The sequence below is a fragment of the Arvicanthis niloticus genome, chromosome 1 (assembly GCF_011762505.2).
Source record: "Arvicanthis niloticus isolate mArvNil1 chromosome 1, mArvNil1.pat.X, whole genome shotgun sequence".
Lineage (NCBI taxonomy): Eukaryota > Metazoa > Chordata > Mammalia > Rodentia > Muridae > Arvicanthis > Arvicanthis niloticus.
The window spans coordinates 77,864,399-77,891,423 of NC_047658.1; the positions used below are offsets into that span (position 1 = coordinate 77,864,399).

The following is a 27,025-nucleotide window of genomic DNA, read 5'->3' on the forward strand; positions in this document are numbered from 1 at the left end:
AAGATGTTAAATTAATTGATTACGAAAGATGTTAAATGTTTCGATCATAAAATGCTATCTGAGACTGGAGAAATGGCTCGGTGGTTCCAGAGATTCTAAACTCAATACACAACCTCACGGTAGGTCGAAACGATCTATAATGGGATCTGATGCCCTCTCCTGGCATGCAGTTGTATATGTAGATGGAGCACTGAAGCGTAAAATGAAATCTTTGTCATAACCTATTTTTCAAGGGCCCAAGTATATTTCCCAGATTCATTTTGTGTTCTTGGGTATTAAACCCAGGTACAAGACAGACGGTGGTGACATATGCATTAGGAAGGTTAAACTGAAAGATAGAAAAATCATAAGTTGATTCCCCTGAACCCTACTCTTAAAAGCAAAGACATAAAAACCTGTAAGTCAAACACTGGGTTGCCTCAGTCCCAGGAAATTAGCTGACCATTTGAACAGATGGCCCTAACTAAACAAACCTTAAGATTCATGGTGTTAGGATGCTATGGGCCCGAGATTAGCCTGGCCACGCTTTGAACTAACAGCCCTGAGACAGTTGGTGCCAGGATGCTAAAAGTTTGAGATAAGCCTGACCCCCTTGAACTGGAGCTCATGATATATAGTGTGAAACTAGTTCATAATAGCCAATTATAAAGTGACACACCATCCATCTTAGGAATTTGAGATCAAATGTATCGATGACCTAGTGACCTGTTCCCCCTCCTTCCCCCTTCCCTAACTCCACTCTCAGCCTTCCCCCTTCCCTAACTCCACCCCCACCTGGTTTGTAGATTCCCCCTTAAAAGTTGTAAACTTCTTTTGTTCGGGGCTGCAGAATCTCTCGGCCCCTGCGCGGGCTTGAAGGGAAGACAGCCCTGGCTAGCCAGTAAACCTCTTGCAATTTGCATCAAGTTGTGTTTCTCGTGAGTGATTTGGGGTGCGTTTGCAGTTCTCCACGGATCGTGAGTTCTTTTTCTAGTGGGCCTTACAAAACCATTGTTCCTAAGAATATTAATATTGTTCTGAACCAGAGATGGTAGCACATAACTATAATCCCATTACTGGCCATGTGGAGGTAGAAAGTTCCAAGAGTACCAAAGTAGTAGTGACATGTACCTGTCATTGCCATTTTGGCCGGTGGATCATGTCATTGCTCTATACATAGCAAATATGAGGCCAGACAGCCAAACTGTCTGGAGAATGTTATTTTCTAGGTCCTGTTACCCTTCAAATTGCCTTTGAGCACCAATTATGTAACTATGCCCTTGTCAGATTAACATTTTAAAATTGCAATTTATTGGGCCTGATGTTGTGGCATAGACTACTCTTAGCACTCTGGAAATTCAATCGAGATAATCTCCCGCCAAATTCACAGCCTCCTGGACTACACTGCAAACTTCAGTCTCAGATGGGTTGAGGGCAAGACTAGGTAATACTATAGCTTCCGACTAGATTCAGTTACAAACTCCTAGCTATTTTTCGACTTATTTTATCTATGACATCATCTGAAATGCAAGTGACTGCTAATGCCGATCCCCCTCCCTATCCTATTGGCAACTCTATTTAATTGCGATTCTGCACGCTTATCTCTGAAATGCCTCCTACTTGAAATGGCTTAAATAAAGAGTTGGACCGAGAGCACCAAAAAACATACCACACACGCCACAACTAATGTCTCAATAGGTTAAAGAACCCAACAGATGGCTTTCATCCTTCAGTTCCACACAACAGGGAAAAAGCGCATGCAAAGAAACGGAGCGACCCACAAGTCCACCGACACACTAGAGCATTCACTTTGCCTCCCAGCGGAAACTCGTTACGCCTAATTTCTGCAGGAGCATAAAGCTCAACTTCCAAAGGCATAGCCGTGCGGTAGATTGGTGAAGGGTAGGCAGGTTCCAAACCCAGTCTCCGGCATCAGCTGCTCTAAGTACACAGAGCCCCAAAGTGAAGGCCTCAGCCGGCTCCGAGAGCCCCCAGGGAGTGCGTGGGCCCCTCGTGCTGCCCTACTCTTGACTTCATCTTCCCTTCCAATGAAATAGCATTCGTCAATAGCAAGGCAAGGCCCATCCGGTCTCCGATACACGCTCCGGCGGGCCCACCGGGAGCTCCACATTCTTCACATCGGCCCTGTAGGGAAAATGGCGCCCATCACCCTATTTCCCTCCCGGGCAATCAAAAGGACGAACCTCCCTCCCTCGCTACAAAATGGCGCCTCCCGCTGGGGCCCCAGAATCGGCATAATTCACTCGTCAGTGGTCTGGGATGAGCAGTTCTGCCAACCAGTCAGGCACAGAAGCTTTGATTCTGTGCCTGACGCCAGCCACTCAGGCGCGGGTAGGAAGGCCAGGCTACAATGACGTAGAAGAAGTAGGCATGGTTAGTGGCGGTTTCCTACCCATCAGCTAAATTTGGACCAATCGAGAGGAAAAGTCTTCCAGTGAGTGACGTAATGACAGCCCAATGGAGGCTAGGGGCGGGACTCAGAATTGCTATGCGGGTTGCGGGGCCTGGGGGCCGGGCGGCTGTTTCCTGTCCTGGTGCATGGTGGTCGGACGAAGGAATTGTTGGAAAATTTTCTCGGAGGTTCGTATATAAATGTGTTTTTACCCAGTGTGCATTATTCTCCGCCCGGCCGCCGCCCTCAGCGCGGCGGCGCGGGCCCACTTGGGCCCGGGCTCTACTTCCAGCTGCTCATGCCGGTCCTTAGGCCTGGCCGATCCTACGGCCGCCTTCGTAGCGGAGCCCGGGCAGAAGTGGAGTTTATTAATAACCCGAGGCCGCCACTCTAGGGCGGCGGAGCTTTTCTCTCCAAAGACGCCACCCCACCCCCCCTTCACGGAGCGCCCCGCCTGTCCCCTTAGGGGGCCGCTGAGGGGAGGGAGAGTAAGAGGGGAGGGTGGAGCTCTCGGGAGCCGGGCGGCTTTGCTCGACCTGACCTTCGCGCAGAGCGAGTCCCCTGGCATTCGCTCGGTGGCGAAGCTTGTCGGGCTGAGCCTCCGGGCCCCGGTTCACAGCAGGCCCCTACAGGGGCGCGGGCCCTGTGGCTGGGGACACCGCCTGCACATCGCACCCGGGTTTCTTCCTAGTCTGATCATAGGCACATATATTCGTTTTCACAGTTTTTCTTCAAAACTCTGTAAGGCCTAACATCGATTATTCAAAAATAGTCTCTTGGAATTTATAATGGGACTCTTTTAACTTTATCCCTTTCATTAAAGGAACTTTTTATAAATAGAAATAAATACCATTGCCCATCTATTTGTTTAGAATCAAGCTCTGCCTTCGCTTTTGAAATACTCAATTCATCTGGCATATTCGGTTGGAAATGTGAGAAATTGCACGTTTCAGATTGTCTTCAGTTTGGTCCTTAATTTTGCTAGGAAAGATGCATTCTAGTCTAGTTGGCAAAAACCTGTGTAACATTTTAACACTTTCTTCATTCTAAGTATATGTTAAATTCATTGTGAAGTATTAAGGTCACAAAACATCAATAAGAAGCATAAATCTTACCCTGATATTTTGAGTATTTGGAGATTTAGTATTCTCTTCCCCTTTGTTTATTTTGATTTGTTTTATCTGGGCATGGTGGCTCTGTCTATAATCCCAGCAGTCTCGGAGTATGAGGCTAGAGGAAATTGCATATTTACAGCTAGCTATACACTGAGTTCCTGATCTCAAAACAAGTATATGAATAACAGCTTTTTTTTTTTTTTTAAATAGACTTCACACACCTTCAAATTCACTTTCTAAAACAATCCAAACTAAGTCTAGTAGTTCAGCTTTGAAATCTAAGCTATCAAGTCAAAAATAGGAGAAGTTACAAATTCAAGGCCTGGCTCCACTACAGATTGAGTTTAAAGGCAGCCTGAGTTACCTAGAATTGAGGTCCTGTCCCAAGTGGAGCAGGTTGAGGATGTAGCAATGGTGGAATGCTTACCTACCAGGTACAAGGCCTTACATTCAGGCCTTAAAACTGCGGATTATCTCACCATGCTAATGCATACCTATACTTTTAACATATGAGAGTAGAGACAGGAAGATCAGGAGTTGAGTAATTTTGGGCTGTATACTTAATTCGAGGCCAGTCGGTCAGTCACACTGGAGGTAGTCTCATGAAAGGGGAAAAAAAAATTAGCCTATGGAGGTGGTATATGCCTTTAATATGACTTTTATCCCAGCACTCAGGAGGCACTACAGATGGAATTTCAAGGTAGCCAAGTAGAGCTACACAGACAAACCTTGTCTCATAATGAAAAAAACTAAATACTTGCCCCGGTGCCCAGGGAGGCCAGAAGAAGGTGTCAGGTCTCCTGGAACTGGAGTTAAAGTGATTGTGAGCCTCCATGTTAGTTTGGGGAACCAAACTCAGATCATTTGGAATAGCAGCCAGTGATCTTAACCACTGAGCCATCTCTCCAGCTACCTACATTAATTTTTTTCATTTTCTTGGTGTGTGTGTGTGGGTGTGCACAAACATGCGCACGCATGCCATAATGTACATATGGAGGTCAGGGACATCTTGCTGGAGGGTATTGTTTCCCTCCACCATGTAGGTCCCAGGGAGCTAAGGTCTGGAAGCAAGTGCCTTCACTCATAAGTCATTGTACTGACCCTCTAGACAGGGTTTTCTGTCTCAAGTGTAATATCCTAATGGAACTTTGTTCACAGCCGGGGGCACCCGTCTGTAATCCCAGCACATGGTTAGCAGAAGGGTGATTGCTGCAGGTTCAAGGCCAGCCTGGATTTCATAATTTTTGATTTCTTCAATCTTTGGCAATATTTATTTTTATTTATTTATTATTTTAGGCAGAAGATACCTCTATTTAGTCATAGCTGTCCTGCTTTGTAGAACAAGCTGACCTTGAACTCACTGAGATCCTCTTGCCTCTGCCTCCCAAGTGCTGGGATTATGCTCAGCCTTCTTTCCCAGTTCTTACTAGTCTTCTGCTTTGTTCTGTTCTGTTTGAGACAGGATTGTGTTATGTAGTACAGGCTGTGCTTAAACTTACCGTCTTGCCTCACCATTTGGCTTCCACCATACACAGTGACATTCTATGTTGTCATAGACATCCTATTGAATATGAAGTGGTGGCATCTCTTGTGGGTTTTGTTTGTATTTCTCTGATTGTTAGTGAAATTCATCATTTGTTGTACATTTGTCTGTTGACTATTTGTCTATCTTTTGGAGAAATATTCATTTGTATCCTATATCTATGTAAAAGTGTGGCCACACATATGTGCAAGTATGTGAGAAAGAAGGAAGGGAGAGTAAGTTTGGATGTTCCTGTGTCAAAGGACAAGTTGTGGAAGTCAGTTTCTCCTAGCATGTGGGACCCAGGAATTGGAATATGTTTTTTAGGCTTGGCTGTATATAGGTCAGTGGTAGACCACTTATATTGGCTCCTCTTGCAGGGTGTTAGGATGGGATATTGGAAATCTAGTCTCTCCACATTTATCTCTAGCCCTTCCCGTCCCTACATGCACGCTTTGTTATTACATACAGTTTTAAAAACCTGAGTGGAATCACACCAGGAATACTCTTCTGCCGTTTGCTTTTTTTCTTCACTGCACATCTTGTACATACGTCTCACCATGTTATGTAGATGTCTCTTTCGTATTGCTGGCTGGAAGTCAAAGCCAGGGTCTTGCAGATGGAAGCCAGGAGCTGGAACCAACTGTCCTGAGCATTGGTTTCTTTCTACTGTCTTCACATTTTATTTGTGAGTAGGATATTTAATGTCTTCTTGATGGGTTTTTAAATTGTTGATCATTTTTTGCTATTGCAAATAGTGCTTCATTGAACTGTACACACTTATACAAGTGTTTTAAAGATTTTCATTATAATTTATTAATTTGAAGGTGGCCACACACTTGCTGCAGTGCCTGTGCAGGGGTTAGAGGATAACTTGGGGGAGTCTTTCTCCTTCCCCTCTGCAGGAACTAGGCATTGGATCATTCCTGGCATCTGCTGAGCCACCTCACAGACCCTCTGGAGTGTTTAATAAATATTAGAATCATATGGTCGAACATCTTTGTGTTTATTTTATTGATGGACATGATGGTACACATCTTTAATTCCAGTACCTGAGAGACAGAGGGCAGCAGATCTCTTGTTTAGGCCAATCAAGGTTGCATAGTGAGACTGGTTTTTTGTTTTGGGTTTTTTTTTCTGTTTTTTTTTTTTTTTTTTTTTTTTTTTTGAGACAAGGTTTCTCTGTGTAGCCCTGGCTGTCCTGGAACTCACTCTGTAGACCAGGCTGTCCTCGAACTTAGAAATTTGCCTGCCTGTGCCTCCCAAGTGCTGGGATTAAAGGAGTGAGACTGTGTCTTAAAAAAAAGAGAAAAAGAAACATTTTATGTTTTTGTTGACCAGTCTGTGTATGAGTAGTGTTCATGAGGCCAGAGGCATCAGATTCTCTGGAGCTGTAATTACAAGCAGTTGAAGTTGCCTGATGTGGATGCTGCCAGTTGAACTTTGCCAAGGTAGTATGTACTCTTAATGACTGAGCCTTCTCTCTGGCCCTCATTTGTCTTTTTAATAATTAGTGCAAGTTGTCCAGTTACAGTGTGATTTTTCTTTTCTTTTCTTTTTTTTTTTTTTTACCTCCACATTATACTTTAGTGTTCAGTTTTCAATTTCATCTGGCCCTGGAATGAGTTTCTTAGAAATGAAGGTTGCTGGAGATGCTGGTGGTAAAGCACTCGGGTAGTGTGTGTGAAACCTTGGGTTCTCTATCCTGTAACTCTTTAAAAAAAAAAAAAATTACAAGGGCAGGTAAGGAGCCAGATAGAGCTACTTCTGATTGGGGTTAATTCTGCAAGCAGTATGATGGGGAGCGTGGGGCATGGGGGTCGCGATGGTTATTTCTGAAGGGATTCTAAGATTTCATTGTATGGATTCTGAGTTTTTTCTTTTCTTTAGAGGAACATAAACTAGAATGGTGTTTTGTTCTGTTTCAGAGCTGAGGGCCTTGTGCTTGCTCTACCACAGAGCTAAATCCCCAACCCCTAGAATGTGTTTACAGACTCTATTAAAACCCTTCCCCCAGCCCCTGAGTTGCTAGAGTGCTCCCCCAGCATGGGAGGCCCTGGTTTCATCTACCAGTGAATAAACCCTATGTGGTGTTTCATACCTGCACTAAAGGAGTAGAGCAGGAGAACCAGAAATTCAATCAAGGTCATTCTTGGCTGTATAACAAGTTCTAGACCAGCATAGGCTCTATGAGATGCTGTCTTTAAAAACATTGGGGGTGGGGGCCCGCATAATCCAGCCTGGAACATGTAATCCAGCTGGAGCAGCTCTTGGGAGTCAGGCAGGAAGGTCTTTATTTAGGTTCAAGTGCAGCCTGGACTGTCTACTTGGATTCTTAACAGCACATTTAATAGCTGTAAATGTGTTCCTTTTAAATCCTGGCAGCATATTTAATTAATTTGTTCTCTGAAAGAGAGAGAGGGAAAATGTGTGTATGTGACATGTCATTGCACTTGTGGGACGGTCAGAGAAATTGGTTCTCTGCTACCATATGGGTCCCAGGAATTAAACTCAAATTGTCAGTTTTGATGGCAGGCATCGAATAAGCCATCACTGGTCCTAAATGATTATTTTTAATGAGAAAACAATGTGTGCCTAGTACATAATAAGAAAAATGCTAAATGGCTTATAAGGAAAAGAATTTGTCTTGTTTAGTGCCAGGGACTAAACCCAGGATGGTGTGTGTGATGGTTTGTATATGCTCTGCCCAGGGAGTGGCACTATTAGAAAGTGTGGCCCTGTTGGAGTAGGTGTGTCACTCTGGGTGTGGACTTTAAGACCCTCATCCTACCTGCCTGGAAGGGAGTATTCTGCTAGCAGCCTTCAGATGAAGATGGAGAATCTCTCAGCTCCTCCTGCACCGTGTCTGCCTGGATGCTGTCTTGTTCCTGCCTTGATGATAATGGACTGAACCTCTCAAACTGTAAGCCAGCCCCAATTAAATGTTGTCCTTATAAGAGTTGCCTTGGTCACAATGTCTGCTCACAGCTGTAAACCCTGACTAAGACAGTGTGTGTATTAAGCATTTAGTCACCTGGAATTTATACCCTCAGCTCTTAATTGGCTGAAACAGTAACATTCCCCCCCCCCCCAAATTTTTTATGTGAACAAAGAATGATAATTATGAATACCTTTGGTCTCATAAGGATTTACAGAAGTGAAAAATGCTGGAGACTATAATTTTAATGATCATTTATGTAGTTTAATAGAAATTGGGCCAGGCATGGAGGTACATGCCCTTAATCCCAGTACTCTGGAGACAGAGGCAGGTGGATTTAAGGCCAGACTAGTCTATAGAATGAGTTCCGGAACTAAACAAACAAATCAAAACAAAAGAAAAAAGAAGAAACTGGGCTGGGGAATATAGCTCAACCAAACAGCAGTTATCTAGCATGCCTAAGGCCCTGGAAGGCTTCAGCACCAAACACAAAAGAAATACCCTTATATAGTTTACTTGGAAACAGGTGAATACATTGTTGTCTCTAATTATACCACTAAAACACAAGTATGTATATTCATAGCAAGCAGTATAGAATAGAAAGAGAAAGAATTAGATTTGTTAATCTATTGAGAATCGTTTTTCTTAATTTTAAAATTATATTGCAATATCATAAGAAAAATGTGTAGTGGTATGGAAAACAATAATGCTGGGCACCATGTCACACTCACTCCTTTATTCCAGCACCAGGAAGTAGAGGCAGGCAGGCCTCTGTAAGTTCAGTGCCAGCCTGGTCAACACAATGAGTTTGAAGACAACCACAGCTGTATAGAGAGACCCTGTCTCAAAGGAAAAGAGGGAGTTGGACCAGAAGGATGAGGGAACAGCTGAATGAACACAGAAAGGTTAAAAGATTATTGTAGTAATTATAGTAAGAAGCAATGAAAAATAAAATATTTTTTTTAAAGATTTTTTTTTCCTTTTGTGAGACAGGTTTTCTCTGTGTGTAGCCCTGGCTGTCTTGAACTCACTGTGTAGCCAAGCTGGCCTCAAATTCAGAGATCTACCTGTCTCTATCTGCCTCTACTTCCCAAGTGCTGGAACTAAAAGTATGTGCCACCAGTGCCCAGACGTTTTATTTAATTTTTTTTAATGTATGAGGGATTTTTTTTGCCTATATGTACAGCATGTGTGCTGGTGCCATAAAGTGTTTTATCCCCCTAGAACTGGAACTACAGGTAGTTGTGAGATGCCCTATGGGTACTAGCAACTGAACCCAGATCTTCTGCAAGAGCAGTATGCACTCTTAATGGATGAGCCATCTCTGTAGACCTGATAAAGAAACAGAAGGATAAAAATCATGCCAGTTCATGACTGCCCTGTTGTATCATTAAGAAAAAACTTAGGGGCTGGAGAGATGATTCAGGGGTTAAGAGCACTGACTGCTCTTCCAGAGGTCCTGGGTTCAATTCTCAGCAACCACATGGTGGCTCACAACCATCTGTAATGGGATCTCATGCCCTCTTCTGGTGTGTCTGAAGACAGCTACAGTGAACTCGTATAAATAAAACCTTAGTCACAGATGGCTTGATAATTTTTACTCTGTATATCTTGGAAGTATTGGAAATAGACAAGTCCAGATAACAAACCTATCAAAGCATAAAGATGAATTGTCAGCCTAAGTGTGTGTGTGTGTGTGTGTGTGTGTGTGTGTGTGTGTGTAATGAGATGTGTTCATTCAGAGAAAAAACAGAATATATTTGATTTCAAAGGAATTCAAGGTAGTCCAAACCCTGGAGCCCATCCAGCTGTTCTATTAACTTTTTCTTGAATCTTTTGGGGGTTTTGTTTTGTTCTACTTTTGTTTCCAGGACAGGGTTTCTCTGTGTAGCTCTGGCTGTCCTGGAACTCACTCTATAGACCAGGCTGCCCTCAAACTCCATCCAAGTGCTGGGATTAAAGGTGTATGCTGAAACCACCAGACTTTTTCTTGAATTATAAGAGACAGGGCTGGAGTAGAACTCTTGACCAGAATGTTGTATAAGGCCCCGGATTTCCAAAAAAAAAGTTGCATTAAAAAGATATGGGATATTTCTAATTTGTTCTTTGCTTTCTTAGTCTTTCTCTCTCTTTCTCTCTCTCTCTCCTCTCTCTTTTTTTCAAAGATTTATTTGTTTGATTTATATATATCCACTGTCACTGTTTTCAGACACACCAGAAGAACGCATCAGATCCCATTACAGATAGTTGTGAGCCACCATGTGGTTGCTGGAAATTGAACTCATGACCTCTGGAAGAGTAATCAGTGCTCTTAACCATTGAGCCATTTCTCTAGGCCCCTCTTTCTTTCTTTCTTTCTTTCTTTCTTTCTTTCTTTCTTTCTTTCTTTCTTTCTTTCTTTCTTCCTGTGTGTGGTTTTGTTTCAGAAGAAAATGTGTATGTGAACTGTCTATTCATTTTCTTTGCTGGTCAGCCTGTTAAAATTGGTGGTTCTAATGACCAGCTAGGACACTCTTTCCAGAATGTCTTTGAGGAGGAAACATTGTGAGTGGTTTCAGCACAGTTAAAATTCATCATGTATCAGAAACCATAGGACAGCATTCACTTTGTATACTCAGGACTCTCATTACCAATATTGGTCAATCAGGGTCTAGTCCTTGAATCTTCACCACAAGCTCCTGTCAGTAACCTCTGGGTTATGCTTTATTTTGACTTGTTTGTCAGACTGATACTGAATAAACTTCATCTTGGGTTTCATCAGAGTTCATCCATAATATGGAGTTAGAGTTAGCAGCCACCTCCAAAGGCAGACTCATTATTTAGACTAGGCTGATCCTTTTGGGGTTTTAGTTTGTTTTGTTTTGTTTTTCTGAAACAGGGTTTTGCTATGTAGCCCTGGCTGTCCTAGAGCTCTCTCTGTAGACCAGGCTGGCCTCTAACTCACAGAGATCTTCCTGCCTCTGCCTCCTAAATTCTGGGATTAAAGGCATGTGTATGCCACCACACCTGGCCAAGATTTTGTATTTGTATATGTCTTGGGGTTTTACTGCTGTGAACAGACACCATGACCAAGGCATGTCTTATAAAGGACAACATTTAATTGGGGCTGGCTTACAGGTTCATTATCATCAAGGTGGGAACATGGCAACATCTAGGCAGGCACAGTACAGGAGGAACTTCATCTGAAGGCTGCTAGTGGAAGACTGACTTCCAGGTAGCTAGGACTAGGGTATTATAGCCCAAGCCCACTGTGACACACCTACTCCAACAAGGCCACACCTCCTAATAGTGCTACTCCCTGGCCAAAACATATACAAACCATCACATTCCACTCCCTGGCCCCCATAGGCTTCTTCAAACACAGGAGTTTATGGGAGCCATACCTATAATCCTCAAAGCATGACAGGCAACCATCTGGGCAAACTCCAAACTCTGGATCTCGGTGTCTGATGTCAAAATGTCTCCAACTCCTTTTACATCTTTGTTGAGAGAAACAAGCTTCTTTTACCTGGACTGGTTCCACTCCCTGTTAGCAGCTTTCCTCAGCAGATATCCTATGGCTCTGGCATCTAGAAAATCTTGGGGTCTCCAAGGCAACTTCAATGTTACAGCTTATTGTCCCAATGTTTGGGATCCACACATGATCTTCTGGGCTCCTCCAGAGGACTAGTGTCACTTCTCCAGCTCTGCCCTCTGTATCAGGCTAAGCTCAGGTTAATCACTCCACTGCTGTTGCTGTTCTTGGTGATCATCCCATGGTACTGGCATCTCCAACACACTGGGGTCTTCCACTACACTAGGCTTCACCAATAGCCTCTCATAGGCTCTCTTCATGGTGCCAAGACTCAAATCCTTTGCATGACCCCTTCAGTCCTGGGCCATCAACTGCAACTGTGGCTGCACCGTCACCAGTGGCCTTCCATAGACTCTCACAGTGCCAACCTCAGCTGCTCTTCATGATGCCATCATGCCTTCAAAACAGCCTGGGTGACTCTTATATATTACCAAGTACAGCTGCAGCACGAGGTACAACCTTGGCTATGTAAGTACACTGTCACTGTCTTTGTGCACCAGAAGAGGGCATCGGATTCCACTACAGATGGTTGTGAGCCACCATGTGGTTGCTGGGACTTGAATTGAGGACCCCTGGAAAAGCAGTCAATGCTTTTAACGGATGAGCCATCTCTCCAGCCCCCATGCTGGTCTCTCCTTAATCACCGACCGACAATTTCTCAGCTCCAGCTAACCAGCATCAATTGTCCCAGTACTCCCTTCTAGTTTTCACTCTAAAGCAGAGCCACATGGCCAAAGCTGCCATGCTCTGATGCTTGCTGGGGCTGGAACTTGACCCCTTTATTTTATTACCAGCTTTCTGTTTTCCAACTCCCTCACTGCTTAAGCTTGGCTGTCCTGGAACTTGCTCTGTAGATTGACCTTGAACTCAGAGATCTGCATGGCTGTCTCCTGTAATACTGGGTGGGGTTAAAGGTATATACCACCATACCTGAATTTAAGCTTTTCTTCACCTAGAACCTGCTTTGTCCCAGGCTAGAGATCTGTTTGTCTTTGTCTTCTGGAATTAAAGGTGTGTACCACCATGCCTGGATCTAAATTTAGCTGGATGGGATCTTACCCCCAAATCCCTTAAATCTGTTATCTCCAAGAACTTAGGATTCAGCTCCATTTCACTTCCTGGTTCCCCTTTAAAATTCAAAACATATATTTTATATTTGTCCTTTCTCTGCTTGCTTTGCTTGTTTAAAATTCTTTTTGAGAGCCGGGCAGTGGTGGCGCACGCCTTTAATCCCAGCACTTGGGAGGCAGAGGCAGGCAGATTTCTGAGTTTGAGGCCAGCCTGGTCTACAGAGTGAGTTCCAGGACAGCCAGGGCTATACAGAGAAACCCTGTCTCAAAAAAGCAAAAAAAAAAAAAAAAAAAATTCTTTTTGAGACTTAGCCAGAGAACAGAGTCTCTGCTGGTCTCTTTTGAGACTTTGTTTGCCCTCCACCTTAACCTCAGGCAGACAAGGGCAAAAGTAGCTACATTCTTCACCAAAATACCACAAAAACAGTTTCTATGCCACATACTGAAATTCTCCTCTGAACCTCTTGGGTCAGGTTTGCACAGTTCAAATTATTCTCAGCAACAAAGTCTTTCATATTCCTACTAGGATGGCCCACTAAGCCCCCATTTAAAACATTCCATGACTTTCCAAATCCAAAGTCCCCAAATCCACATTCTTCCAGAAAAAAAAAAGCATGGTCAAGCCTATCACAGCAATACCCCAGTCCCTAGTATTAACTTCTGTCTTAGGATGTCTGTGAACAGACACCACAACCAAGGCAACTCTCATAACGACAACATTTAATTGGGCCTGGCTTACTCGAGTGTTCAGAGGTTCAATCCATTACCATCTTCATCTAAAGACTGCTACCAGAATACTTACTTCCAGGCAGCTAGGATGAGGGTCGGTTTTTTGTTTGTTTGTTTGTTTGTTTGTTTGTTTTTGCAAGATAGGCTTTCTCTGTATAGCCCTGGCTGTCCTGGAACTCACTCTGTAGACCAGGTTGGCCTCGAACTCAGAAATCTGCCTGCCTCTGCCTCCCAAATTCTGGGATTAGGATGAGGGTCTTAAAGCCCACACCCACAGTGACACACCTACTCCAACAAGGCCACACTTCCTAATAGTGCCACTCCCTGGCCCAAATCCCATATAAACCATCATAGTGTGTTAAATCAGCTCGCTAGTGTTTACCTGTGGATGGCTTGCAGGAGCCTGTTCTCTTTCTACTAAGGGAATTCTGGGGATGAAACTCAGGTCATCAGACTTGAATATAAGTGCCTTTACCTACTGAGCTGTCTCAGCTTGGATTTCATGTGCACCGTGCCTTCTTCTCAAGCACTCATATTTTTCTTCAAGGTAGAAAATGTTGTTAGCGCAAATAAATCGGGATTCTCAGGGAATGACAGAATTTCCTGGAGGAGGAATGGAGGCCCAACATGTTACCCTGTGCCTGACAGAGGCAGTAACCGTGGCAGGTAAGGGATCTTGCTTCAGAGAATCATGGAGGTTTCAATTAAAGATCTTGGTTATTATTGTTACTTTTTAAAAGAATCCCATACATGTATCCAGTGTGTCTTGATGATATCCAGACCCCTCCCATTCTCTGACATTTTCAATTTGGCTAGATAAAAAAAATTTTTTTTGTAAATTCTTTAAAAAGGATTCTACTTGAGTGTCTTTAAGAGTTAAATAGCTTTCTTTTTCCCTAGTTTTTATTTTATAGAAAAGAATTTAATGTCATTAACATGTACATATATAGGTGTCTAAATAACTTTGTTTTCTCATAGATGGTGACAATTTAGAGAATATGGAAGGTGTGAGTTTACAAGCTGTGACACTGGCAGATGGCTCTACTGCTTACATTCAGCATAATTCTAAAGGTGAGTGTACCGTGTGTGGCCAAGCGGTTAATGCCAGCGACTCAGAACCCTCACCAACCAGATGCTCATTTCAGTGTCCTAAAAATGCTCTGTTGCGTATGAGTCTTGAAGTTGTTTCAATTTAATTTACATTTGGGTTTGAAATAACTGGAAGATACTATGGGACTGAAAGAGAGGGAGAGTAAGACATTTGGGTTTTTTTTTTTAACTCTAGATTGTAATTTAATGTGTTTATAAAACATGCAAAGACATTTGCTTGTTTTGTTTTCTTTTATTGGTTTTCTTAAAATGGGATTGTCTCTGAATTGGTGTTTAGTTTGCTTCAAGAAATGGTCCAGCTGGACAGTGGTGGCGCTCACCTTTAATCCCAGCACTTGGGAGGCAGAGGCAGGTGGATTTCTGAGTTCGAGGCTAGCCTGATCTACAGAGTGAGTTCTAGGACAGCCAGGGCTACACAGAGAAACCCTGTCTCGAAAAAACAAAAAACAAAAAAAAAAAAAGGAAAACTGACATCCGTGTACATATATATGTAGACAAAGGTAGACATAGCTCCTAGGACTGAGAATGTCAACTGGATTCACATACATTGACTGATACATGTGTTCAGCTTCCCCATAGTCAGAGTCATTGGTACCAAGTGGTTCTGAGAGGTGCACAGAGGTTCAATGCGTGTAGTTACTGTGCTGAGCCACTCTTCCTCTTGAATTTATCTGATTGAAAATTGGAGGGAGGAAGGATGTCTGAGGGAGGATTTTCTGCTTTCTGTAGGATCACTGGATATGATATTGAATTGCCTCAGAACATAGAGGGAAGAAGCAAGATGAACATGAGCTTACGTAGTGTATGTTTTTATAGTTGATATCATTTTGAAATTGTATAAAGTTTTAGATTTATTTATTTATTCATTTAGTTATTTGCTGCTAAATTATTGGCTTAAATGTTTTGTTCCAGACGGGAGACTCATTGATGGCCAGGTCATTCAGTTGGAAGATGGTTCTGCTGCCTATGTTCAACATGTCCCCATACCTAAAAGTAGTAAGTATTTAAGACACAGCAGCCAGGCGTGGTAGCACATGCCTTCAATCCCAGCACTCAGTGGAGGCAGGTCTCGGAGTCTGAGGCCACCTTGCTCTATATAGTGAGGCCCATGCAAGATAGCTTGGTCTGTACAAGGAGACCATTTGTTTAAAAAACAACAACAACACAAGAAACTCCTCGAATTCTCCGATCTCAGAGTTTGCTACCTCAGCTGGTTCTTACTACATAAACTTGCTGACTACTGGTCTTCCTCTGAAAAGACAAGTCAGTAGATACCAAACAGAGAATCGAACTTATCCAAGACTTCTCCAAAAGAAAATGGAAGAGACGTTGCTGGGCTGCGCTCAGGAAATGAGTAGACAGCAGTCCTAAGGAACTGCAGCTGCTGTTGGACCTGAACCCTCCACTCATTGTCTTCTCTTCTTCAACTCTCCTCATCCCTGGCATGTATTCCTGAGACAAGTCTCAAGGAAACTCCCTTTTCCTTGAAATACCTTTTCAAAGCAACTTTACTGAGATTACTTAGGTGTCCTGTGACTCTTAAAATCGATTTATGTGTTAAGCAGACTGTTGCTGCTGTGTGAGTTAACTGGAATGCACTGAAATAAGGGATCTAAATGTAAGCATTGCTCTTGAGCAGGGGACAGTTTGCGGCTGGAGGACGGGCAAGCCGTGCAGCTAGAAGACGGAACGACTGCATTTATCCACCACACTTCGAAAGGTACTGTGGCTTTGTGAATGTAAATAACGTGAGGAAGCACTGGGGGTGCGGGAAAATGAGAACCGTCTTGGCTGCTGGAACGCTGTCATGGGAAACAGTTATTTGTTGAAGCACAAGGCAGCAGGTTGGGCTATCATGTAAGGAAAAACTTTGTGGCAGTTTGAGCTGTCCAGGAACATTTTATCACAACAAACAGCACAAACTTTGGAGCTAGGTGTTTGAATACCAGGAACTAACATGAGTCTAAATCATGCTTTCTCTCTTTGTACTAAAAATGAGTATGTTATTCTTTAGGTCAAATGTTAAATGTGGAGGCTTTTTTTAATGTTCCTAAGGAAAGTGACTTTAATGTCCTAGGCCTCAGGCTCCTATCTATACAGTAAAGGTGGTAAGTTCTGACTCACACTATTTTTGTACAGATTAAATGAATGTAAGTCATGTAGGCAGTTCTGGGTATGGGGGCCTAAGCCTGTAATTCGAGGATTTGGGAGGCAGCAGCAGGAAGATCACTGCTGAAGATAGCCTTCCACCATTGAGTATCAGGACAGCTTAGGCTACAGGCAACATCTTTCCATTCTTTTATCCGGAAGGGATCTCTGTCTTTGATAGTGAAGTGTATTTCTTAGATGTAGCAGAAAGATGGATCCTGGTTTAGGTTTTTTTTGGGGAGTGGGGTGGGGTGGGAGAAGGGGTTTGGTTGGTTGATTTTTCAAGACAGGGTTTCTCTATGCAGCTCTGGCTGTTCTGGAACTTGTTCTATAGGCCAGGCTTGTCTTGAACAACACGAGAGATCTGACTCCCAAATGCCAGGATTAAAGGTGTACACTACCACCACCTGGCTCTCAGACTTTATTAAAAATATATTCTATTTGTATTTTCATGTCCTGAACGGTTCTCATTATTTCATTCAACTGTTAGTGTTTTCATAGTCTTAAGACACTTTTTCACATCTTCTTTAAGGTCCATGAATATATTCAGAATTATTATCTTTAAGTCTTTGTCTTATGCTTCAGCTTAACTGCATTTCTCACAGTCTCTTGCAATAAGATTTGTGTTTTTGTGCTGGATCTAGCCATCTGGGGTTATAATATTGGGGTGTTTTTTTGGGTTAGATATTGGTCTTTGTTGGGTGAGTGTTCCATTCTTTGGTTACTATTGCCCTCTGTGTTCTATGCAGATGTGGTACTGTGGGTTCCTGGTAGAGAGCACTGCAGTGCTAGGACTTTGTGGGAGTTACACAGAGAAATGGAGCTGGTCTAGGAGGAAAGTCTGAGATAGGTCATAGGAAATAGTTAAGGGGACTGGGGTGTGTGCCAAGAGGCAGAGGCCTAGGAAGTAAAGATGGGATGAGAGAGGGGCTCCTGCTAACAGTCTGTGTTAGAAGGAAGACTAAGTCTTGAGAGATCAGAATCAGGGGCAGGAAGGACAATAAAATCACCGGTCTGCATCCCAGCCAGTTGTGGTCACTGTGGGTTCATGGTAGAAAGTATTTCTGTGGATTGATGACTGACGCAAAGGAATGGAGATGAGCTATAAGGAAAAGCCAAGAGGGTTGGTGGACTGACATGCTTTTAATATAGTGCTTTTTACTTCCTTCCCCTCAGACAGTTATGACCAGAGCTCACTTCAGGCAGTTCAATTGGAAGATGGCACAACAGCTTATATCCACCATGCAGTGCAAGTCCCACAGTCTGATACCATCTTGGCAATTCAGGCTGATGGGACAGTGGCAGGGCTGCACACTGGAGATGCCACAATTGACCCAGATACCATTAGTGCTTTGGAGCAGTATGCAGCAAAGGTATGGCACTTTGTAACTTCAGTACCAATCTCTGGACTGGAGGTGTATTTCAGTTGAGTATTTACTGTGCTCGAAGCTCTGAGTGTCAGTACTCACACTGCACAGATCATTTAGGTAGAGCAGGAAGGTGAGAAGTTCATTGTCATCCTTAGGTACATAATAAGTTGAAGGCTAGCCTGGAGTAAATAAGACCCTGTCTCAAAAGCAAAACTAGCAAAAAGAAAAAAAAAAAAAAAAGAAAAAGAAAAAGAAAAAAAAGAAAAAGAAAAGGAGGAGAAAGAAGGAGGCAGCAGCTAGCAATTTAAAATAAAAAATGAGTCAGTCAGTACTGAAGAATTCAGTGTTTATTTTCAAATAAGTGAATGCCAGGAATATAATGCATGCTTGTAATCCCACAGATGATCACAGGTTTAAAGCCAAATGCAGGCTATGTATTGTCTATATGTTGGGCTATATTTAATTGTCTTAACAACAATTAAAGACATGCAGAGAGATGGCTCAGTTAAGAGCACTTGTGCCCAGTGGTGGAGGTTGAGCACACCTTTAATCCCAGCACTTGGGAGGCAGAGGCAGGCGGATCTCCAAGTTCATGAAAAGAGAACACTTGTTGCTCTTGCTTCGGGGACTCGCCTGTGACTTTTACAACCCACGTGGTGAGTCAGCCGCCCAGACTCAGCAGGCACTGCACTGCTGTCGGCACATTGACATGCATAAAGTGAAACTTAAACATTAAAAACAGAAATGTGGAAATAGCTGAAGAACAATAACAGAATGAAGTAAACTTAAAAGACATAAATGAATAGTTGATAATTCACAAAAAGAAGGTCAAGGATGAGTCCCATAAAGGACATCATAAGAGGGGAAAACAGAGATTAGAAATTAGAGATTAGAAAAAAGTGAAGGGAAGCCTTGAATTTTATATAAAAACCACTAGTTTTTGAGGTAATCATGAGGGTGCATGCCTGTCATCCCAGCTACTTAGGAAGCTGAGTGAAGATCTCTCAAGTCTAGAAGTTCAGGACTCGACTTGGAACAAATAATAAAACCTCATCTTAAAAGAGAACATGAGAAGTAGGGAAGATTCTTAAATGTTTTTACCCTGCCCCAAAGGTATACCTATCATATAATTAGAAGTTTGGATGGGGAGTGGGACTCGGAGATATGGCTGTAATCCCAGCATCATGAATGTGGAGGCAGAAAGATCAGGAATTCAGGGTCAGCTTTGACTGTATAGTGAGTTCAGGAGCTGACTGCACCACATGCGATACTGTCTCACTTAGATGCCCCAATTGGAGAACCTAGCTGCTATGGTTCAATAATAGAATGCTTGCCTACAATACATGGGCCTTTGAGTTCAATACTCAACACCATAATACTAAATAAATAATAGTTTGTTACTTCTTAATTTGGGAGAATTTTTAAAATACACAATAATAGTAATAATAAATCTGCATATCACCCAGCTTAAACCGTTATCAAAATACCAGACAGGGGCCTGAGGAATAGCTCATTTGTACAGTACTTATCTAATGTGTATAGGTCTTAGGTTCAGTCCCTAGCACTGCAAATAAATGATGAAACCCTTGCAAGTTTTCCTTTATTACTTTAGGTGTCCATTGACGGCAGCGAAGGTGTAACAAGTACAGGAGTGATGGGAGAAAGCGAGCAGGAGAAAAAAATGCAGGTATGGAAACCAAGGCTTGTCTGTTTAAAGGTGTTTTTGTTTTGATTTTGAGTTTTTAAATTGTGTGTGTGCAAGTGTATGTGTGCCTGAGTGTAAGCATGCCTGGATGTCTGGGTGCATATGTGCAGGTAAGTACTGGCACCCATGCATACCAGAGTCCTGAGATACGCATGCCCTGTGGTTGGGGTTAAAGGCAGTTAAGGGTTGCCTGACATGGTGCAAGGAACCAAACTTGGGTCCTCTGGTAGAAAGCATCATATCTGAACCTCTGAGCCATCTTTCTCTAAACCCATTTGCAAATTCTGTGGTTTTAGAATTCCTGGGGTTTGATTTGTTTTGTTGGCAGTATTAAGGATTGGACCTAGGGCCTCATGCTTGCTAGGCAAAATCCAACCCTTGGTGTTATCATTTCTGAAATAGATAGTAATCTTCAAAAGGCCTTAGGAGAAGTGTCATTGTTTATATTTTTATAATGTTGATCCATTAAAAATGACCTGTTGAATTGAAGTGTAGACTAGAGTCACATGGATCCTATCACAATGAGATTCAGTTGACCTGATGCCTTCTCTACTATGGTCTTTGAAATTAAAAATGCATTTAAAATTATTTTAAGGTTCCATTTCCTTTGGGGGGGAAAAAGTATATCAAGAAGTAACAATGTACAATGGAAATTTTGTTTATTTTAGATATCTTAAGTAGGACTCTTACTGTATAGCTCAGCCTGGCCTTAAGCTCATAATATTACTGCCTTAGCCTCCTAAGCCATGGCACAGACACATCCTAGAGGTTTTTTAGGTGGCAATAGATCTGTGAGGTCAAACTGCAGTCTTGCAGAACACTGACTTTTTGAAGCCTTAGAACAGAGAGAATTTTCCTAACTTGAAGTCCTAGACTCTTAGCATAAGGATGTTCTGAGTTATAGCTTGTGATATGGTTTTGTCTTTTTTATTGTGCAAATAGTAATTGCATCTGTTGTATTTTATATGAGTGCTTTAAGTCTTATTTTGTCTTTTTCAGATTGTCTTACAAGGACACGCTACGAGAGTAACTCCTAAATCTCAACAGAGTGGAGAAAAGGCATTTCGGTGTAAATATGATGGGTGTGGAAAACTCTATACCACAGCTCATCATCTTAAGGTATAGGAGAGAAATGTAGCACTCATAAGCATACTGCAGACACTGACTGCATGAGCAAGCTCAGACATCCCCGTTCACGCCCATTCAAAAGATACTGACACACACTCACACTAACACACACAGGAGCCTGGACAAACTCAACAACTGTCTGTTCCTTAAGAACTTAGATGATTTATCACTGTATCCCAAATTCCAGATATTCCCTACCAGATAGTCTGCCTATATTAAATTTAATACAATTAGTATATTTCGGTTATGGAACATACTTTTTTTTGTTGTTGTTTTTGTGTTTTGAGATAGGGTTTCTCTTTATAACCCTGGCTGTCCTGGAACGCACTCTGTAGGTCAGGCTGGCTTTGAACTCAGAGATCTGCCTCCTAAGTGCTGGGATTAAAGGTATGCACCACCACCGCCTGGCCAGTCTTTGGTTTTATGAGACAACGTCTCACTGTGTAGTTCAGACTGGCCTTAAACTCACTGAGTAGCTTAGGTTGACCTTAGATTTGGAGCCTCCCTTTTTTCCCCTCTTAATTTCTGTGGTTGTAGGTATATGCCATCATACCCATCAATATTTTTATTAATTGGAGGGGGGCTGTTTTTAAGGTATATTCTACTATACCCAGTCTCAATATTTTTATTTTAATTGCAACAAAATACAATATAATATGCCATGACTTTTAACAATAGCTCAGATTTAATGAGTAACTTACCTTGTGTCAGGAAGTATATTTGGGACAGTGACCTTAGAGCACACTTCCTGTATCTATGAATGTATGATTTAAGCATATTGAGTGACCACTTGATACCTCACTTTCCCTTATCTATAAAACTGGTCATCTCTGGGCTGGAGAGATGGTTTAGTGGTTAAGAGCACTGATTGTAGGGCTGTAGGCCCAGCTCTGCCACAGGGCTCCAGCACTTGGGGAGGCGGACCTTAGGAAGTTTGACTGAGCTTACCCTGCGCTGCTTCCAGGGTAGGTACTCGGCTGCAGGGAAGTACTGAAGCACCATTGCTCTTGGGGTGGGAAACCATAGTCTTAGATTTGGGAAAGCTGGAGCTGGTTTGGGGGTCCCTGGGCCTGCTACAATCTTAGACATCCAGGCTCCGCCGGGAATCTCAGAAGATCAAAGAATGGAATGGAGTGGGTGGTAGAGGAGGGTGCTGGGGACATCGTCTAGCCTGGGGCCAGGGGGAGAAGGGGAGCTCTAGCTTGTCCCAGCAGATATGATAGTCCTTGGCTTGGTGGATGCAGGCTTGGTGGTGGTTGTGGCTGGGAGTGCAGAGAGGCCTTCTACGGGAGATTAGGTTGCTGCTCTCTGGGTGAAGGCCTTCTTCATGGCTCCCCATGGCGGATCTTGGTGAAAAGAGACAGTCCATGGTTCTAAACAGTTTATTGTCTTAGTGGAAAATGGATACATAAAACCATACCCCACTTCTCAGGGTGGGCCTGAGATTAAATAGCTTTTGCAGGAAGGAATGTCTGGAAAGGAAAGCTTACTGGCTAGGCTCTCTGGGCCTCTAGGTACCTCATTAGCACAGAGATCTGCTTTGGGCCTACAAGACCAAGTCACGTCTCTTTTATATGAGAAGCATTAAGTCAGGAGTCTGGCAGGAAGCCACCTAAGCCTCAGGTGTGTGCCCACTGGTCATGGTGGCATATGCCCTTAGTCTATGCTCAAGGGTGGAGGCAGATGCCTCAGAAGATTAAGGTCACCCTCACTACAAAACCAGCCTGGGACACAGGAGACTCTGTCTATAACATAACATTCCCTTACAGAGAGGATGTGAAAATTAGTTAATACTGTTCATATAAATTACTAAAAAGAATGAACCCATTAAAGGTTCAGGGAATGTTGGCCCTTGACATGAGTACTCAAGTATCATAGCAGTTGCCAGTGCTGGATAGTGTACCTCACTTTACAGACAGGATCTTGAGGCTTACAGAAAGGCAGATGCAGAGCTGCAGGTGTAGTTCAGTTAGTAGAGTGCTTGCGTAATGTGCCCTGGGATCTATCTTTAGCACCCCCAAACTGGGTGTGGCAGTGCACACCTATAACCCCGGTACTGGGGAGGAAGAGAGGGATCAAGAGCTCAAGGTCATCCTTGCCTGTATAGAGTGTTTGGGTCAGCCTGGGGTACATGAGACTCCACCCCAGGTAGGTAGGTAGGTAGGTAGGTAGGTAGGTACGTACGTACGTACGTACATACATACATACATACATACATAGAGAGAGAAAAGTAGGTACCCAAAGCCACTCTAGGCACAATGTGCCTTGCTTCAGTTGCATGGCTTTCTAGCATTCCACAGTTCACTTTGGGAAGCCTACCCCTGTGCTCCCTTCCTCAGTGTCAGTTTTGCATATGTGTCCTAGGAGCTCCTTTGACCACTCTGAAAGCACTCAGATGATCCTGTTCCTTACTTTAAAGGAGCCCTTGTTGCTATGTAACATCTGAGTCTGCTTCAAAAATTACTGTCCTATAGTTTTTGTAGAAAAGTTGCTATTAACTTTATTTTAAAATATACAACAGGGCTAGTGGTATAGCTCAGTCATAGTTATTGCATCTCATTCCATCTCCAGTACAGTAAAAGAAAAAGGAGGGAAAACCAAAGCCATTTACTAGTAGAGGAAAAAACTAGATTTATCTTGAGAACTTTTTATTATAGAACATGTAAAAGAAACAGAATTGTGCTTGTGTTTTACTAACAGGTCCATGAGCGCTCCCACACAGGAGACCGGCCTTATCAGTGTGAGCATTCAGGCTGTGGGAAAGCATTTGCAACAGGTAAAAACAAATTTTCTTTACTTCTTAGTTCTAGTGGGATTGTCCAGAGGAGGCACGAACTGACTGACCCCTTCCATTTTGAGTCCAAAAAAGCACATGATCAGGTTTTCAGCCTTGCATTTGTTTTTTATTTGTATGTATGTGTGCCTGCTGAATTTATGTGCACCATGTATGTGTAGATGGCCTTAAAAGCCCAAAGAGGTGATTAGATCCCCTGGGTCTGGAGTTAGAAACAGTTGTGAGCCACCTGCTGTGGGTACTGGGAGACAAACCCATGTTCTCTGCTAGAGACTTGGAACTGCCGAGCCATCCAGCCAGCCTCTGCAGTCTCTTAACTGCTTCCTGTCCTGCTTGCTCTGGACCCCTTTCTGTATTACCACTTTTCTCTAAAGATGTAGCTGTGTCTATGTATTTGGTATTTCTCATTCCATCCTCTGTTTTCTTCTACCAGAAAAAGTAAAAGTCATGCTTTTAAAAGCCAGGTGTGATAGTATATGATTTTAATTTTAATCCCAGCACTGGGGAGGCAGAGGCAGGCAAATGTCTTATGAATTTGAGACCAGCCTGGAGCCTAATTTGGCAGTAAAACTGTCATGCCCCATGCCCCACCCTCCCAAAAATGCTAATTAAAAATATAATTAAAACAGGCCTAGGGAGCCACAAAGAATTAAGCCTTCTGTCACAGGGATAGATGCTGGGAACCCAACCCAGGTCAGAGCTCTATAAGAGCAGTGAGTGAGTTCTAACCACGGAGCTATCTCTCAAACTCTACCCTTTTTTTTTTTTTTTTTTTTTTTTTTTGTTGTTGTTGTTGTTGTTGTTGTTGTTGGTTTTGGTTGTTTTTGTTTTTGTTTTTTGGGTTTTTTTGTTTGTTTGTTTGTTTGTTTTTTTGTTTTTTTGAGACAGGTTTCCTCTGTGTAGCCCTGGCTATCCTGGAAGAACAGTCTGGCCTCGAACTCAGAAATCCACCTGCCTCTGCCTCTGCCTCCCAAGCACTGGGATTAAAGGTGTGCACCACCACTGCCCGGTGCCCCATCCTTTTTAAATATTGAATATTTTTGTTTGGTTTGTCTTTTGAGGCAATGTCTCACACTGCATTCCTTGCTGGTCTCAAATTGATGGCAGTCCTTCCGTTTCAGCCTCTATATGTTAGGAGTACAGGTATCAGCCCCCACAGCTAGCTTGCCTCGAATGTTCTTAAGAGTTATCCTGCCGGGCAGTGGTGGCTCACGCTTTTAATCCCAGTGCTTGGGAGGTAGAGGCAGGTGGATTTCTGAGTTCAAGGCCAGCCTGGTCTACAGAGTGAGTTCCAGGATAGCCAGGGCTACACAGAGGAAACCTGTCTCAAAAAAAAAAAAAAAAAAAAAAAGTGATCCTGTTCTATCTGCCTAGTGTTTTATCCTTCCTGCTTACTGTATGTTTCCATAGGTTAGCCCCAAGAACATGCTTAGAGGAGCATTGTACAGATGAATTTTCTTTTTAATTTTCTTAAAGGTTATGGATTAAAAAGTCATTTCAGAACTCATACCGGAGAAAAGCCATATCGGTGTTCAGAAGATAATTGTACAAAATCTTTCAAAACTTCAGGAGACCTACAGAAGCACATCAGAACACATACAGGTACTGGTATAGACAGAGTGCCCTAACTACACCAGCAATCATTCTTTACTTTCTGATCTGTGGATCTCATCATGTAGTCTAGCCTGACTGACCTTGGATTTGTGATACTTTTGCATCAGCCATTCTGGTTCTGGGATTACAGGCTAGTACCATCAGGCTAGGCCAGGAATGCTTTTTATTTTATTACTATTTTTTAATAATTTATTTAATTTTATGTTGGTTGGTGCAAGAGTATCAGTACCCTAGAACCAAAGTTACAGGCAGTTGTTAGCTGCCATGTGGGTACTGGGAATTGAACTGGGGTCTTCTGGAAGAGCAGTCAGTGCTCTTAACCGCTGAGTGCCAGCATTTCTCCAGCCCCCAGCCCAGGAATGCTTAATCTGAGGGAAAAGGTGGTGTCCCTGAAAAAGGTGAAAGGAGTCATTATCAGGGTCTTAGATTCCTAAAATTCTATGCAATTCACTGTTTGTCTGTGTGTGTGCTTCTTTACAAGGTAAAGCCCCAGAAACAGGCCCAGTAGCCCTAGATCATCAGCCCGCTCAGTTTCAGAGATTACCTGAGTAACAAGGTTATTGTCCTAGGGTTACACATTTGATAAGTAGCAAAACTGAGAAAAGACCCTTAGGTACTGAATTTGTCTCCTGCTGGTAAAGAAAATGTCCGAGGTCAGATATGGAAATCACAGTACTTGGACTAAGAAGCCGGCAGATCTCCAAGTTCAAGGCTAGCTTGGTCTACAGAGCCAAGGGCTGCACAGAGACAGAGAGAAAGACAGAGAGAGGAGAATGAGATAGAAAGACACAGAGACAGAGGTTGATTGATTCTGTCTCCAATAGAGTGTGTGTGTGTGTAAATTCAGATATTTTGATGTGTTGAGAGGGGGTACTAGTTTAAAGAAAAAGCAAAAAAAAATTTTTGTATTTATTATTATGGGCTCACAATACGCTGTGTGTGTGAACACCAGAAGACAGCTTACAGAACTTGGCTCTCACCTTCTCTACTATGTAGTTCCCAGGGATACAACTCACGCAGTTAGTAGAGTTGGTGACAAGAGCTTTAAGCTATTTCACTGGACCCAGATATTGTTTTTCTTTGTGGTATATAGAATAAATAAAATAGGAAATAAGCTTAGGGACTTCTATGTTACAGATTTAATCCTTTTTTTAAAATAAAATTTTATTACACTTATTTTTGTATGTGTCTGCATACAAATGGCACTTGATGGGGTTAAGAACGGTTTTTCTGGTGTTGATTGTCCACTTCTAACTTTTAGGTTCCAGGGATCCAATTCGGTGGGTTTGGCTTGGCAGCAAGCATTTATACCCACTAAGCCATCTAGTTCTAGTCCTGTTCTAGTTAGCCAAATTAGTTCTAGTCCTGTTTCTTCTTTATCTTTCCTCTGACATGTTGGTTTGTGCTTTTCTCAGCTCAGTTTTTTATTTTTATTTTTTATTTTATTTTATTTTTTATTTTATTTTATTTTTGGTTTTTCAAGACAGGGCTTCTCTGTATAGCCCAGGCTGTCCTGGAACTCACTCTGTAGACCAGGCTGGCCTTGAACTCAGGAATCCGCCTGCCTCTGCCTCCCAAGTACTGGGATCAGAGGCGTGGGCTACCACTGCCCGGCAGTTTTTTATATGCCCACTTGATGATTCTATCTTAGAAAGTCACAGCCACTGATAAGTGTTGAATGCCAAGTTTTCAGTATAAGATGCTCTCTCCAGAATCACAGCAATGCTTAGAAGGGAAACTCAGGGCCAGCAGGTTGCAGAGACACAGGACATTTCCACCTCTGTGTATCTCTCTCTCTTTCTCTCTCTCTCTTTCT

At 42.8% G+C, this 27,025-nt stretch overlaps 1 protein-coding gene across 7 annotated transcripts in view; it reads left to right on the forward strand.

Annotated features, from left to right (window-relative positions):
* Window positions 1-2,476: 2,476 nt before the first annotated feature.
* Znf143 (zinc finger protein 143) overlaps window positions 2,477-27,025 on the forward strand; it is a 36,434-nt gene continuing 11,885 nt past the window's right edge. The window contains exons 1-11 of one of the 7 annotated variants that reach the window (XM_076940748.1): window positions 3,728-5,717; window positions 7,741-7,952; window positions 13,888-14,006; window positions 14,319-14,411; window positions 15,363-15,446; window positions 16,087-16,170; window positions 17,775-17,971; window positions 19,581-19,655; window positions 20,673-20,792; window positions 23,502-23,577; window positions 25,072-25,197. In XM_076940748.1, coding sequence (XP_076796863.1) covers window positions 13,895-14,006; window positions 14,319-14,411; window positions 15,363-15,446; window positions 16,087-16,170; window positions 17,775-17,971; window positions 19,581-19,655; window positions 20,673-20,792; window positions 23,502-23,577; window positions 25,072-25,197 — 967 coding nt within the window. In that variant the 5' untranslated portion in view covers window positions 3,728-5,717; window positions 7,741-7,952; window positions 13,888-13,894. Of the gene's footprint in view, window positions 2,581-3,726; window positions 5,718-7,740; window positions 7,953-10,822; window positions 12,010-13,887; window positions 14,007-14,318; window positions 14,412-15,362; window positions 15,447-16,086; window positions 16,171-17,774; window positions 17,972-19,580; window positions 19,656-20,672; window positions 20,793-23,501; window positions 23,578-25,071; window positions 25,198-27,025 lie in introns of those variants that run through there. The other 6 variants (XM_034524335.2, XM_034524326.2, XM_076940729.1 and 3 more) reach the window with 6 other exon arrangements.